This window comes from Volvox carteri, assembly GCF_000143455.1.
Source record: "Volvox carteri f. nagariensis unplaced genomic scaffold VOLCAscaffold_32, whole genome shotgun sequence".
Lineage (NCBI taxonomy): Eukaryota > Viridiplantae > Chlorophyta > Chlorophyceae > Chlamydomonadales > Volvocaceae > Volvox > Volvox carteri.
The window spans coordinates 523,810-540,587 of NW_003307575.1; the positions used below are offsets into that span (position 1 = coordinate 523,810).

A 16,778-nucleotide genomic window follows, 5' to 3' on the forward strand; every position below is an offset into this window, starting at 1 on the left:
ATGGTGCGCTCAAAATCCATCTTGATTTTATCTCCTCAAAGCTGGGTTGAACGCCCAATCGTTGATTAGGTCCACGTGGGTACTCAACCGCAATTCCCAAGGCCGGAGGCCGTCAGCATAAGACAGCACAGCCAACCTGCATAGACCTATCCGTAACTCCGTCCTGACTTCCCAGCTGCTTATAAATCCTCTCCAAGACTCTCCTGCTGCTTATAAATCTTACCCAATCCAACGCAGGCGCTAGGGTGTATCGCGCGTGTCATCGGCCCTGTTGCCCTGCCCGGCGTTTGTGCTGTTCGCGCGGGATTTCGCATTCGCACGCCACAGATGCTGCACAGCACCGTTACCTTAGCCAAAGGGGGATCTTCGGCCGCCGGCGCCCCCACAGCTGCTGGTAGTGTCGCCGACAGCAGCGCCAAGAAGGGGAAGCGTGGCCCCAGGGAGGAAGGCAGCGATGACGGTGAGAGGGGAGGGGGGCCGCGACCACATGCATGCAAACTGGAACGATCCTGCCCACGCTGCCCTGCCCAGCACATGTAAACGATCATATAAATAATCATATAATCATATAAATATTCTTCCCAAGGGTCATAGGCGCTTATAACCACCTCACCCCACGCAACAAAGGGTCCTTAGACACGCACCCGTCCCCAAAGGTTCGCCGTGTTAAGGTCGCCCTACCCCTGGCGGGAGTTTGCGACTTGGGACCGCAGGCAGCTGTTGTTGTTCTTATTATTGTTGTTGTTGGCGTTGGCGTTGGCGGTGAGAGGGTGGATACATTGTGTGGGCAAAGCTCGTCCTGAGAAAGGACGACGAGCACCGGGGGAGGGGCCTGGATTGGAGGTGAAGATTTTTGGTACAGTTTGCATAGCATTTAGCACCAGGGGATCTCCCCCTCTCCTGCGCATTGAAACACACGGGGGGGGGGGCTTCACGACCATGCCACCATGGCCGTACAATCACGACCACATCATGACACGTGACCATGGATGCCTTCACGAACACCACCACCACCGCCACCACGACCATATAAGTCACGCGCTCCCCCCTTCCCCTCTCTTGCCCTCTCTTGGCAGCAGCTTCAATCGTGTGTGGTTCGTCTTTCCCCCCTTCCCCCCTCATCTACCCCCCAACCCCCCCTTCACAACCTTACCTGTCACCCCCTCGCATTCATTGCCCCGCACTCCCTCCTAACGCCACCCCCAACCCGCCCGTTCGTGTCGTACCGTAGTGTCCGGGCCGTACAGCTCCACCGTACGGCTGCCCACCACTGAGTTCAGCCTCCGCGCCAACAGCCCCATTCGGGAGCCCCAAATTCAGCAGTACTGGGAACAGCATGCGACTTACGAGGCGCTGGTCGAGGGCAACACCGGGGTGGGTGGGTGTTGCTTATTTAGGGGGGTCGGGGGTTCCGGAGGGGGCGGTACCAGAGCGGAAGGTATACCAAGGTAGATAGGTAGATAGATAGATAGATAGATAGATAGATAGATAGATAGATAGATAGATAGATAGGTATATATCTAGTAGAGAGAGAGGGGAGAGAGAGAGGGAGGGAGAGAGAGGGGGGGGCTGGATAGGGGCACGATGTAGGGGCGGCGGCGGCGGTGGCGGTGGAGGTGGAGGTGGAGGTGGGGATGGGCAGGAGGCGAAGCGAGGGCGGCGTTGTGGCGGCGGGAAGGGGAGAAGGGGACAGGCGCAAGGCGCAAGGGGGGGTTCAGGATTGGAGGGGGGGGACTTGTGGCTCGAGGTGGGAATTCGGAACCGTCCGCGTCCTCGGAGTCTGTAGTCCTACGGGGTATCGTGGACGGGTGTTCGCCCGCTGGGTTCACTGGGCTCCTGTTGGGGCTGGGGGTTGGGGGCGGGGTATAGGAGGGGGATGGGGAGGAGGGGGGAGAGGGGGTTGATGTTTGAGGGGGGAAGTGCACTGGTGTGATGGATTACTACATGCGCGAGGAACACAGCTAGCCACGACACGTCTTTATTGGACAGAATATGACACAGAATATGAGGTATACGTCACAGCTGCACCTGGTCACCAGGAACACAACAGCAACACAGCGGGGCGGGGGGGGGGGGTAAACCCGCACGTGGACAGTGGTCTGGGGGGCTTTGGGGGCGGGAAAAGAGTCTTTGGGGGGCCAGTGTGGGTGGGTGGGGAGGGAGGGAAGGGGTAGGGAGGGAGGGAGGGAAAACAGGTACAAACCCTAAGAAGAGTCGGTCTCAACAAGGTGAATTTCTGGTCAAAGCCGTTGTCAGAAGGACCGTTTGCACAGGGGGCACTATATTAATAAATAGTGCGGCGCGTCTTGACCCTCTCTCTTCGTACTTCATCCTCGTACAGGAGTCGTACACGTTACACGACGGTCCGCCGTACGCCAACGGCGACCTGCACATTGGTCATGCGCTAAATAAGATTTTGAAGGATTTCATCAACCGGTAGGTCCCCTTCTCTATCTATCTATCTATCTATTACTTACCTGTCTATCTATCTATCTATTACTTGTCTGTCTGTCTGTCTGTCTGTCTATCTTCGAGCTGTTGGTGCCAGTAGTGTTACCATGCATCCATGCTGTCGGGGGAATAGGCGGTCATACCAGTTTCATGTGTTGTACGCCGCCGCCCTGAGGAGCCTAACGACTAACTAAGTTATATTTTGAGGTGATTGATCTATGTCGCAATAGTATGATCACATACATACATACATGCATACATACATACAACCTTTTTGAGGAGCAGGTCTCAGCTGATTGTTTCTTTTCATGCATTCCTGCCGTTCGTACATTCACACGCTCATTATGGCATTTTAACGACTTACATACATAAACATACCTACGCACACGCACACGCATCCTCCCCCTCTTTCCCCTTTCTCTGTTCAGGTATCAGTTGCTCCAGGGACGTCGTGCCAAGTTCGTCCCGGGCTGGGACACCCACGGGCTGCCCATAGAGCTCAAGGTGCTGCAGAGCCTCAAGGAGAAGGAGAGGAAGGAACTGGTGTGTGTGTGTGTGGGGGGGGGAGAAGACGGGGGGGGAGACGGGGAGAAGCGCAAATAAGCTGCTACTGAACTAACTGCCGTGTGTGTGGGGTGTGGGGGGCTGGGCCGGGTGTGTGGGCACAAGCCAAATTGATAGGGCATCGGGGACGGGTGGGTATGGCGGGGGGAGTGCGGGAATGGGGGGGGTTGAGGATTACGGGGTTGCTTGCAAGGGTGTGTGTGCGTGTGTGTGTTTAGGTTCAGCCAACAGTGCACCAGAGCGGGGCAGGAGCCTCCCTCCATTCCCCCATTCTCATATTCTCGACCCCACATTTTTTGGCATTCAGTGGGGCTGGGAAGCAATTTTTTGATGCCAGAGAAATGGCGCACATGTATGTTGTATTCGTTCGCGGACCGAATACACTTCTAACTGACGCACGGGTCATGGGACATTATATTTTACGTTTCGTATTTCTGGTCGTACGGCAGGGTGTGCTGGAGCTTCGCGCCAAGGCTCGCGAGTTTGCGTTGCGTACCATTGACGCGCAGCGCACGCAGTTTAAGCGGTACGGCGTTTGGGGTGACTGGTCGTCGCCGTACGTGACTCTGGAGCCGTCGTACGAGGCTGCACAGCTGCGGGTATTCGGCAAGATGTTTCTCAACGGCCATATCTACAGGTAAGCGGCTGTTGGGGGACGTGGAGGCCTTCGGAAGTTTGAAAGTTTGAAGTTGTGGTTTTCTGAAGTCTCTGCGTTTTAGGATTTGTTGCTTTCCAATTCCGTACAACACATTCCTCACCACACCACTCACCTATCACCACCACACCACTCGCCCTGCCCCATATCCCTTCTCCCGGCTGCGCGTTTCCTCTTTCAGCGCGCTAATCAGCGCTTTAACCGTACTTTACCGTACACCACACTCGGCGCATGATGGTTTTCATCCTTCATCTCCAACCCCCACCTCCCGCGCAAACCCGCACAACCCCCTCTCCCCTCCTTTTCCCCCCCCTTCGTTCCTTTTCCTACACCGCTGCTCTCTACTTAATAATTTTCCCTCTTCCCCCTCCCCCCTTCAACTCCTCTCCCCACCTTCAACCGACCCCAACCCCCCCCAAAAAAGGGGTCTGAAGCCCGTACATTGGTCTCCTAGCAGTCGTACAGCCCTCGCGGAGGCGGAGCTGGAGTATCCGGAGGGGCACCGCAGTACGGCAGTGTACGTGGCCATGCCGCTTGTGGCTGTGGGGGAGAAGGCGGGGGAGGAAATGAAGCAGGCGTTACAGGTACGGCCGTGTGGAAGAGGCGGGATTGCCGTTTGTGGGTTTATGACTCCTGACTGCAGTGACCATCTTTGCGATTTTCCCTTCGCGCTTTGTGCTTTGTGCTTTGTGCTTTGCCATTTTTCTTCTCCGGACAGACTAACGCCCGCCCCCCTAGGGGCCTTCCCATTTCCCCCCCGTACTCTTTCATATCCTTTTCAAAACTCCTCTTCCCTTTTCACAAGTCGCGACTGGTCAGTGGCTTCTAGTTACATACTTCAGGCGTATCTGGCGTATATCCTGGTCTATCCTTGGCATCAGCCTCATCCGTTGGTGGTTCGCCCTCCCACCCCTACACCGACCACTGTTGGCAGTGGATTTTTTAATATAATTTCTGATTTCCCTCTCTCTCTCTCTCGTGACCTTCCCAGCAAACACAAACACACACGCGCACACACACACACACACACGCACACGCACACGACCCACACGCCGCAACCCGCTTCCTCTCCCGTCCTCAGGGTGCGGGTTTCGCAATCTGGACGACCACCCCCTGGACCATTCCCGCCAATTTGGCAGTAGCGGTGAATGACCAGCTGGACTACTGCGTAGTGGAGGCGCAGGTACGTGCATGCATGTATGTGTTTGTTTGTATGTATGTATGTATGTATGTATGTATGTATGTATGTATGTATGTTTATTTGTTTTGTGAGGGAAGAAAGTGTTTTGGGAGAAGGGTTTGGAAGAATGAAAAAGCAAGGAAAACGTGTACGCCGCCCCTACGAAGACTCGAAGGAATGAAAATCCGGGAATGGACTGGCAGATATTAATCCTCATCTGGGGGGAAGGGGTTTTTTGGGATTCACGCCAATCCATTCCTGGATTCTGTTGGATGGGAACAAGTCAGGGGAAACGGGGTTTTGGGCTGCCGTACATCCCACATTGACATGTACACACTATTATGCACATATGTTAATCGTGTTTAGTGAGTGGCGGAGTGGCATTGCCCTCGTTGGGCGTTTCTAATGCAATTTTCGCCGTCACAACGGCCACCTGTCGACTAACATCATCTTTTCCTAATCCATCTATACACACACATATATACGTGCACACACGTGCACACACGTGCACACACGTGCACACACACACTCACACACACACGTGCACACACACACACACACCTTGCCTCACCTTGAAGGGCGACGCTGCTGTCAGTTGGGCGGTTCGTCGGTTGGTGGTTGCCAAGGAGTTGGTTGGGAGGTTGGCGGAGAAGACGGGAGTGGAGCTCAAAGTGTTGGCAACTGCCAAGGTAAGCGCGCGCGCGTGTGTGTGTGAGTGTGTGTGTGTGAGTGTGGGTGAGTGTGTGTGTGTGTGTGTGTGAGAGTGTGTGTGAGAGTGTGTGTGTGTGAGTGTGTGAGTGTGTGAGTGTGTGTGTGTGTGCGTTTGTGTGCCGTGTGCGTGTGGGTGTTTGTGTTTGTGTTTTAATGCCAACCTTGGTGGGGATTGGAAGGCTAGGGACGGGGGAGGTGCTACAGGGAGGGGTGAGAATTGGCTAGTGGTTTGGAAGGGAAAGAAGTACCACGCGCATCATAACGCAAACTCCACTCTTGCTGTGCTAATTACTACCTTAGCAGGCTTATAATAACCCGTTTGCGTGCCTTAGCGATTTCTTTTTTATATTATTTTTATTTTTTATTCCCCTTTTTATTATCATTTTTTTCTTCTTCTTAATGGTTATGTATCCTTAAATTTTATAAATGTAAATTTCATTTTTTTATCTTTTAATCTTCGTTCTATGGTGTGTTCGACGTACTACGCCTGGTAGATTTTCTCGTCCACTTCGCTTGTCCATATAGTCCTAGTCTCCTATCAATCCATCAGAGCCTCACGCGCCCAGTCTACCACCTGCCATGCTCGACTGACCCATGGGTCACATAATGGATATCGCATATCGCGGCTCCTCTTTCCGTTTCCCTTGATGACTGGCTCAGGGCTCCGAGCTAGAAGGTTGTTCGTACCGCCATCCGTTGTACGACCGGACCAGCCCCCTGGTCATCGGGGGCGACTACATCACCACGGAGACGGGTACGTGTGCATATATATGTTTATATGCATGTGTGCATGTATGTATGTGCGTGTTTGTGTATGTGTTTTTATTATGACCTGTGCCGCTGGGAGGGAATGGCCCTCGCAGTGGGGTGGGGAAAATCTAGCGATGTAGTGCAAATGTAGTGTATGGATGTCGTACTGTTTGTCTGTATGTGAGCGTGGGGTTGCTAGACCCGCCCTCATTTCCATTGCGCTCACGCCCCCCTCCGTTCCCTTTTTCGTCCTCCCTTTTCTCCCCAAACCCTGAACCCCACGCACACATATACACATACACGTACACATACACGTACATGTACACGTACACGTACACATACACACACGCTCAGGTACGGGTTTAGTCCACACGGCCCCCGGGCACGGCCAGGAGGACTTTGCGGTGGGTCAGCGGTGCGGGCTGCCCCTCCTGAGCCCGGTGGATGACGCGGGCAACTTCACGACGGAGGCGGGGCCCTTCGCCGGCTTGAATGTGCAGGTGCGGGTGGGGGAGGGGTGGGGGGAGACGGGGGGGAGAGGGGGGGAGGAGGGACAGCTTTTGAGTTCACGGTTCACCTGTAGGCCTCGACATACATACATACATACATAATACATACATACATAATACATACATACATTTACACATACATTTACACATACATATACACATACATATACACATACACATACACATGCATATATGGAAGAGGGGAAGACAGGGGGAGTTGGAGGGGGAAGGGCAGGCGCGTGTTGGGGACCGGACCGGAGAGGGAAAGGTACGACATGAGCGGATTCCCCCTTAGATGCCACCCCCCCCTTCTAAGCGCATTATGCGAGTGGTACTTCGTGACGCATGTAGGTAGGTAGGCAGGTAGGCAGGTAGGTAGATAGGCAGGTAGGTAGATAGGTAGGTAGGCAGGTAGGTAGATAGGCAGGTAGGTAGATAGGTAGGTAGGGTGGGTGAGGGGTGGCGGGAAGGAGGGAGGAGGAGGAGGAGGAGGAGGAAAAAAAGGGGGGACCTGGCTGCTTTAGCCATGTTGCCCGTGACTTCACTCACGACTTTATTTCCCCCTCCCCTGCTCGCCTCCTCCCCCTCCGCTGCCGCCGTCGCTTGAGAAACCCCCCCTCCTTCATCTCCCCCCCAACCTCCCTCGTCCTGTTCCCCCGCCCCCTGACTGGTGCTCAACCCCCAGGGAGAGGGTAACAAGGCCGTCGTGGCAGCGCTGCGGGAGGCTGGTGTTCTGCTGAAGGACGAGCTGTACGAGCATAAGTACCCGTACGACTGGCGCACTAAGAAGCCCACGATCTTCCGGTACGGTCGAACCCCCTTCTCTCCAGCAAACTGCTAGTTCCAACCTCCAACGGTAACCAAATAACTGCCACTACCGGCGTGTTTCCCTCCTTTTTTAGTGTTTTCCAACTTCAAGATCGGCCCTTCCCCCTTGCATGTCCCCTCCCGCTCCACGACGTGGGCTTGTACGGCGGTTAGGACCGCGTTGGACGTGTCAAAACACAGCTATTTCTTGCACATCGTCATCATCATCATTACTGTAATTTGATGATTTGATTTATCCCCCCCAAAACCCCACCCCGTTCGTCTTGTCGGCAGTTCGCGCCTTGCTTTTGCATATCTCTCCCCCCTCCCCTTCCCCCTCCCCACATGCACACAACCAAAAACACACACACACACACACGCACACGCACACGCACACAGATGCGGGTCCAGGCCCCATGATTTCACCCTCCCCTCCCCCCCATACACACACACGTCACTCGCTTCACTCGCTCGTGGTTCGTCTTCCCCCCACGTCACCCACACCAGTCACGATGCCGCTCAACACCAACGCTCCACTGAACCCCCTACTTGCCCCACCTACCCCACTTACCCCCAACACACACCTTCTCGTATACATGTACGACATACACGTGCACGTACATACATACAGAGCTACCAGTCAGTGGTTTGCCAGTGTGGAGGGTTTTCGCGGGGCAGCACTGGAAGCTATCCGGGGGGTGCAGTGGATACCCGCCGCGGGGCTTAACCGAATTACCGGAATGACGGAGGGCCGGTCCGACTGGTGCATCTCGCGGCAGAGGAAGTGGGGCGTGCCGATTCCTGTGTTTTATGACACGGAGACAGGTCAGGGGGGTTTGGGGGGGGGATCGCGGAGCGGGGGGGGTTTGGGGGGGGGGAAAAGAGAGAGTGGGTTTTTTGTTGGTGTCGTTGGGGCTTGGTGTTTGTCTGTCTGTCTGTATGTTTGTTTGTTACTCTGGAAGGGCAATCTAGGGGCGCTGCACGTGCACGTGCCCTGCAAGCGTTACTTTTGCGTTGTGTTTCTTCTATTGTGCAATATGCCCGGAGTGCGGAAGGGGACGGATGCTCAGGAGTTGCCATGTAAAAAGCTACTGCTGCTACTGCTGCTACTGCTGCTGCTGCTGCTGCTGCTGCGTCGACTTGATTAGTGTTGCTAGGACACCGGTGACGTCTTTCGATAGCCATCCAAAATGCTGACTGCATTGTACCTCGGTCTCTGTCACCTCCATGGCCACGGTTGCTTCCTCCCATTTCCCTCTCCTCCTCCCCCCCCCCACCACCACACACACACACAAACAGACACAAACACACTCCCCTACCCTCGTCCGTCCGCGCGCAGACGAGCCGCTTCTGACCTCCGAAACCATCGAGCACATCACGGGCCTTGTGTCCCAGTACGGCAGCGACTGCTGGTGGACGTTGTCGGTTTCGGAGCTTCTTCCCCCCTCCCTCCGCCACCTTGCCCCTCGGCTCCGGCGAGGGGAGGACACTATGGACGTTTGGTTCGACAGCGGCAGCAGCTGGGCGGGTGTACTGCAGGCGGACGCCGTATGGGCGGGACTGTCGTACCCCGCAGATTTGTACTTGGAGGGCTCAGATCAGCACAGAGGTGAGCCGCCCCTCACCGGGGGAGGGGGAGGGGGAGGGGGCCAGGTTTGCTTGGGGTTTTGCTTAAGGGTTTAGTTGTTGGACTTCAGCATGTGTCCGCGTTTCGGTTTTCTTTGCAGGTTGGTTTCAGAGCAGCTTGCTAACCAGCGTGGCAGCCAACGGCATTGCGCCGTACAAGCAAGTCCTCACGCACGGATTCGTACTGGACGAGAAGGTACGTGTGTTGCGGTTCTGATGTGTTTGGGTCGCGCACTCGCTTTCCTCACTCGAGCCCCGAGTACTTTTCCCCCCTCCTTCCTACTCCACCAACTCAGGAAGCGGTGTGTGTGTGTGCGCGTATGTGTGTGTGTGTGGAGATCTAATAAGTACGACGGACGAAAAGTTACAGCAGTGTGGAATATTTCAAAGAAATGCAAGTCCGGGGCACCTAATCACAGACATACACGCACATACACATCTACTTGCAAGCAGAGACACATACATACATACAGACATACATTCATACACACACCTTTCAGGGTCAGAAGATGTCCAAGTCGCTGGGTAATGTGGTCGACCCACGGGTCGTCATCGAGGGCGGCAAGGACGTCAAGCAGCAGCCCGCGTACGGCGCTGACGTACTGCGGTTGTGGGTGGCCTCTGTGGACTACACAAGTGACGTGGCGGTGAGCGGGGGGGGGAGGGAGGGAGGGGAGGGGCATGTGTTTGGTTTTTATGAATTGAAGTTAAGGGTGTATGCGAATGTGAATGCGAGTGTGGACCCCCCATTCCTTCGATCCATGCTCTTTCCCCCCCCCCCCCGGCCAGTTCTTCTGCTTCCTGTACACTCTTGCCTTATCCTTGGCAGCAGCTTCACTCGTTCGTGGTTCGTCTTTCCCCCCCCCCCCGGCCCGACCCCCTTCCGTAGCGAGCCCCTCCACACCTAGTGCGAACCCCCCCACCCACTTAGTGCCTTTCCGTAGCCTCTTCTAAATCCCAATTTATTGATTGCCGTTACAGTTGCCGTCCTATTATATTGTACTATTGACTTAAAAGACTTTTGACTTCGTGAATTTCTTACCTTCCCTTTTATTTTTCTGTCAATGTTCTGACTTTCTTTTTTCTAATTATCCGTTCGCTCCGTCTTTTCCTTTCCTACACATGTATGTTATATATATGCATTACAGATCGGCTCCAGCATTCTTCGCCAGATGGCCGACATGTACCGCAAAGTCCGGGGCACTCTGCGCTTCCTGCTGGGCAACCTGGCAGATTACGACCCACAGGTCCATGCCGTACCGTACGAGCAACTGCCCTCCCTGGACCGCTACATGCTCTTCCGCGTGTCTCAGCTGATGAACGAGGTGTCGGCCGCGTACGACAGCTACCAGGTACGTGCGTACCTATGTATGTACGTATGTGTCCAGATGCGTACTTCCCACTTGTTTGATTCTTTATATACAGATACACATACATACATACATAGGCAGGCGGCTGGCAGAGGTTAAGGCCTGACTTCTGCTCCCAGTCGACCCAGTCGACCCGGGTTCAAATCCGCCTGCCGGCTCCTCGGGTGTTTGAGGAGTGATGAAATGGGAGGTGGCCCCCCATCTTATGGACGGTGTAGGACGTGATAATATCAACTTGCGAGCTGACCAGGAACTAAGTTGATGCGCCGTTGATCCGCTAGATTTGGTTGGATGCTGGTGGTGAGTTGCCGAACCCAACGAATACATTCTGAAGTCGGATGGGGTGACGGATTAGGGTGCCCCTCTAGCAGGGGAGAGCAGGGACTGCCCCGGGAAAGGGGGCCGCTGGCGAAGTTAACCACCCTGTAACAACATACATACATATCCCGGGATCGATACCCGTTAGGGTCAAAAATCTTTCCGATGGTGGAAGGTATTGCGCCCCTAGTCGATGGACGGTAGTGACCTGGGATAAAGTTAACCTGCGAGCCGACCAGGAATGGAGTTGGGCCGCTGTCGACCCGGCAGATTCCGTTGGATGCTGGTGGTGGGTGCGGAACCTGAGCGATACACTGAGAAGTTGACTAGGGTGACTGGATGAGGGTGCCCCGAAATACCGGGGAAGGCAGGGTTTCGCAGGGTAGCTGCCACGGGCGAAGATACACCCCCCTGTCCCACACAACATACATACATACACCTATATAACCCGCCTGCGGACGCTTCGCTGTCCGCAACGCCGTACATCCTGACCATTCCAGCGGACGTATATACATATACATGCATACATACATACATACATGCTCGCAGTTTTTCAAGGTGTTCCAGTCCCTTCAGCGGTTCGTGATTGTGGACCTCTCCAACTTCTACCTCGACACGGCCAAGGACCGGCTGTACATCCGGCGGGATAGCGACCCCGCCAGGAGGGCGTGTCAAACCGTGCTGGATGCGCTGCTGCGGAGCCTAATGGCGGCGCTGGTGAGGTGCAGCGCGAAGGGGGGGGGGAAGGTTTTTTTTTAAAGTTCTTGCTCACAAGGGTTTTGGCTCGGGTGGGTTTCGATACCGGGTTTGTTATGGTTTTAGGTAGGGGATTTAGAATAGCAGTTTTTTTTGACGGGTTTTAGATTTTATAACGGATTTTTGGGGAAGGTACTGTGTGGGCGAGGACGGAGGGGGGTCGTTATGTTGTTGACTGATGTGAGTCGTCTACTGGGCGATGGTACTGGTGAGGTGGGGTAAGAGGGTAAGAGGGTAAGAGGGCAGTAGCAAGTGGATCAGCAGTAACCCCCCCACACCCTCTTGGCGGCTAGGCAGGTAGGTAGGTAGGTAGGTTTTCGCGGTCGTCTTCATAATCTACATCATCCCGAGGTCGCCGCCTTCAAGAACGCCTCCTGGTCAGTTCTGCTCCTTGGCAGCAGCTTCACTCGTTCGTGGTTCATCTTTCCCCCCCATCCCGCACCCCCCCCGTTTCCTTCTTCCCCCCTTGGCTCGTGACCTTTCCCTTCGTCTTCTTCACGGGTTTCCCATCTCCATCACCCCCATCCCCCTCACAAATACCCCCCCAAAACAACACACACACACACACACACGCAGGCGCCCCTGGTGCCCCACCTGGCGGAGGATGCCTGGCTCAACCTGCCGTACGCTCGTCCAGCCGCCAGCGTGTTTCAAGCGGGCTGGGTGGCTCCGGAACCCGCCTGGTCGGGGTTGCGGCCGGAGGAGGTGGCGGCGTGGTCCCTGGCGGGGGAGGTTCGCGACGCGGCAAATGTGGTTCTGGAGCGGGCACGAACCAGCAAACTGATTGGTGCGGGACTGGAGGCGAAGGTGCGCTGCTAGCGGCCACTTCCCGGTGGTTGGGACGGACCCAGGATTTTGGGGTGTGGGTTTTGTTATGTACATGTTATATACACGTATGCATGCGTGTGTGCGGTGGGGAGGGGGTAACGGAGAGGGGGGAATTTGTTTAATGCGGCTTTGCTCAAATTTGCTTTTGTGTGTGCGCGCGTGTGTTCATGCATTTCGGTTGTTGAGTTGGCTTAAGGGGAATGAAGGGGCCTTGTTTGGGGCCCGTTCTCACCTCAACTCATATCTTTACCTTAGGGTTTTGGGTTTTGGGTTTACCTTTACATGAAGATCAAACCCTTGGAAAGGAAAGGAGTCTCACCTTGGAAGGGAGTTCAACTCTCGCCGCTTGAAAAAGACCAACGCAGAACCTAAAACCGCTCCTTTCCCCCCTCATCCTCCCCTCCCTTGATCGTCCCCTTTTACCTCCTTTCCTCCTTTTCCCCTATCTCCCCCTCGTTCCTCCTCCTCCCCCCGCCCCCCGGCAGGTGGTATTACATGTTTCTGACCCCGCTGCTGCTGCCGTACTGTCCTCCCTGGACGCATCTCGTAACGGTGCGGATGAGCTGCGGTACGTCCTCATAGTGTCGCAGGTGAGCAGTGGTGGTGGTAGTGAGGTGGGGTGGGGGGTGTGGAAAGGGGAACGGGAAAAAGGCGGAAGGGCACAGGCCACAGCGGGCCCCTAGCCAGAGGCCAACATCCTGGCTTCATGCACCTGAGTGTACGGGTTATACATACATACATATATACATACATATATATACATACATATATACATACATATATATACATACTAAACATACTAACATGATAAATAACGCCTCTGTAATGTCCAATAGTCAAACCCGAAAGCCTTCTCCTCAAGTTCCCCCTTCTTCTCCCCCCATCCACCCATTCCCCGCCTTTCCCTCTCGTACATTCCAACCACGTCACGTGTCAGGTCGAGCTCGTCTCCGACGCGGCCGTCGCCAAGCTGTGTCCCTTCCACGAGACCATCCCCAGCACCCGGGGCGCGGGGGAGATTACAGTGGGTGTGACGCGTGCTGGGGGGACCAAATGCGCGCGGTGCTGGAACTACAGCCTCCTGGTCGGCAGTAGCAGCACTAGCAGTGTCGAAGATAGCAGCAGCAGCAGTAGCGGCAGTAGTGAGGTGCGGTTGTATTCGGATCTCTGTGAGCGGTGTGTGCCGGTAGTGGCGGCCAAGGGTTTCGTGCCGCCAACGGCGGCGGCGGGTGTAGCAGCGGCGGCGGGTGCAGCAGCAACAGCACCCGCTGCTGGTAGTGGTAAGGCGCCTGTGGTGGCGGGGGTGTAGGGACGGAGGAAAGTACAGAGGGTGGGAGATGGAGGCCACAGGGGTTCGACAGGTGGGCAACTAGGCCCTCTTCTCTGTTTGTGTGTGTGTGTGTGCATGTGTGTGTATGTGTGTGTATATGCGTGTGTACGGGGAAGGCGGGAAAGTGGAAATGGTGGCGATGGTTGTTGACGGTGTGCTACCCGGGCATGCGAGGTTGAATCAATCCAGGTGGTGTAGGTGTTGTTGTTGTTGTTTGTCTTAAGACGTAGGATTGGCCAAAATCTTGAATTGGGTACTGTTCGGGAGATAGGGGCGTGATGTGTGTGTGGCACACGCGCGTCCCGCGTTCGATACCGAATGTGTCTTCAGACGGCACGCGGCGTTGGTGCCCCTGTTATTACTGCTGCTGCTGCTGCGTATATCCTTTTCCTTTGCTTATAAACCGCGAGGTGGTTCCGCGGCTGGCTAGGTGTTGGGGGTATTTCAGGGACAGGTTGGCAAGGGGATGGGCGGGAGGGGGCACCTGAAACCAGGACAAGCTGTTTATACGGAAGGTGTACGGAACTGATTCGAAAGGAAAGGTGAAAGCTATATCCTATGGTGGGTCTAGGGATGTGCGTGATTGCGACTCTGTGTGTGTGTGTGTTTATGTGCGAGTGAGAATACATCTTATTTGAGTTAGGTTCACTTTAGGGATATGCTGTGTGGGTGTACGTATGTATGTATGTATCTATGTATGTTGTCTATGTATGTATGTTTTGTAGGTGTATGTGCCCCTCTCTGCCTCCTCCTTTTGGAATGGGGGTGATGATGAAAGGCGAGAAGGGGAAGCTGTGCGTTTTAAAATTCGCTGCGTTGCATCGCGTGCTGTGTTTGGGCCGGGTCGGGGATGGGGTGTGTGCGAAATCGGGGATGGGGGTTTGTGTGGGTTGGTGAGCAGCCGGTGGGCTATACAAGAGGCGCACGTGAGAAATTCAAGTGGCCAGGGCGGAGAGGCGAATGGAGGAACAGTTCCTATGGAGGTGCAGGAGGAAAATATTTGTGAAGAGTGTGTGTATACCGAAGGGTGTGTTAAGGAAGATTAGCAGGTCAAGGTGATCACTGATGAGAGTCTGCGCACAAAAGATTCACTGGGATGGAAGACGGATGAAAGGATTTCCAGGTCTGTCGGGCGAAGCAGCAACCAGTCCTGGACATTCTTTCCTTGTGGATTCTAGCCTCTACCCAAGCATAAAAGATACGGATTTTGCAACGAAGCCAAGTTTATGAGACCCGTCCTTCAGGAAACAAAACACGGGGTGACGTGCAACGATGGAATAAAGGGAAAACAGCAAATCCCCTAGATGGAAAAAGGCAACAAACAAAACATAATTGACGACCCAGCCACATCACTGTATCATACCTGTGGTGTGTGGATGATCTATGCGCGCGCAAGCTCTCATGGATACGCGCTTCCTAACACCATGCAACCACTCTAACCGCCTGTCAAGAACGAATAAAACGAATCCTGTTATAACGCTGAACTCTAACGGCCACGGGTGGAAAACACAAACAAAATCCTAAAAATCGGTCAGTCGCTCGTGGAATTGGATATTGGGACCCTCAGTCGGTATTACGACAATCTCCCCAAGCATCGCTAAGCTCGTTTACACGTCGGTCACGAGTCCGAGACCCACTCCAGCGCTCACACCTCCTCTCTAGTTTACCAAGGAAGCAGCGCGCCCGGGACAAAGTGAGCTGCCTGCCTTTGGCAATGTTTGGCAGGGAGACGCGTGCGGGTGAAGGTTCTGATCAAAACCGCCCCCTCGAAATCTTCCCTTTCCCAACGTTCGGTATTCGCTCGTCCCGAGACACTTAATTTGGAGGCTGCACTGAAGGCGGTCGCTGCGTGTCCTCCTGCTGCTGCTGCTCCTGAGCCGCAAGCACGTCCTCGGCCCGGAGCCTTGTCCGCTGCGCACCACTTTGCAGCTCCTGTCCGGTTTGCTGTGCCCGGGCGTCTGCATCAACCTGAAAGTGGTAAACACGGTTGCGCACAGAAAATTAGATGCTATCTGTGGAGGCATAGTGCGGGGATGATTGTGATAGGATTGCGCCTTGCAAAACGGGTGGCCGACGCGGAAAACATTGAAGCGCTCACCAAGTCGGCAGGCTCTTCCAAGCCTTTCATAATCGCTAGAGCTCCTACGAAGGTCGCGCCGACTGTGGCACCGACTGCAAAAAGGAAATTAACAGCCAGTCAGCAAGGCTACTACCACAACGTCTCCCTGTCAGAGCCTTAGGTTGCGATATACTGGACTATCATACCTAACGCAGCAGCGCTACCCACGCTGACCCAAATAGTTGAGGCATCCTCAACGCCGGTCGGCATTTTCTTGAAATATCCAAGAGCTTCAGGCTTTCACATTACCTATATCCGCATAAATCATACTGTGCACAAAGTCTGGAAAGATGGATTTGCTGCTTTTGATGTGCGTCGCTTTTTCGCATATGACCCACGGACGCTCAGCATGGGCTAACGGAGAAAACTGTGTCACACCCATACGCACGATCTCCATCCTTCAAAATCTTCCTGCATTCCTACATCATCCAATTAAAAGATCGATACTCACCGTAACATTAGCAGCTGAAACTGTATGCTTCTCTTAGCTGGAGGGGATCACCAAGGCGCGTAATCCACCGTAAATTTGACAGATTGACATTTCCATGCTGGCTCAAACGCTCAAACACAACCAAACCTCAATATTTATAAATAATGCAGGGCATACAAAATCACCAGCAGCCTCGGTGTAGACGGCTTAACATCGGTGCATACGGCTTAACCCAGCACTCGTTAGTCTTCCAAGATACGTTCGCGCAATTAATGTCCTGCCGTACCATACCATATGCAACCTCCACTCGTCCCGGACAGACACCACCAGACGCACACCCCTCAACGCACGCCGTGGGTGGAATGGGACGCGGG

General features: G+C 54.5%; 1 protein-coding gene across 1 annotated transcript; it reads left to right on the plus strand.

The window, feature by feature from the left end:
- VOLCADRAFT_93543 (uncharacterized protein) lies at positions 1-15,892 on the plus strand (the record flags this gene model as incomplete). The annotated part of the gene is made up of 22 exons (XM_002952752.1): positions 1-3; positions 238-460; positions 1,232-1,374; positions 2,342-2,436; positions 2,880-2,994; positions 3,465-3,652; positions 4,095-4,254; positions 4,752-4,853; positions 5,477-5,539; positions 6,222-6,319; positions 6,748-6,811; positions 7,506-7,624; positions 8,259-8,452; positions 8,967-9,236; positions 9,355-9,449; positions 9,754-9,900; positions 10,402-10,605; positions 11,491-11,658; positions 12,274-12,504; positions 13,011-13,115; positions 13,463-13,672; positions 15,785-15,892. 22 exons carry the CDS (start codon positions 1-3, stop codon positions 15,890-15,892), a joined length of 3,105 nt encoding a protein of 1,034 aa, XP_002952798.1.
- Positions 15,893-16,778: the final 886 nt, after the last annotated feature.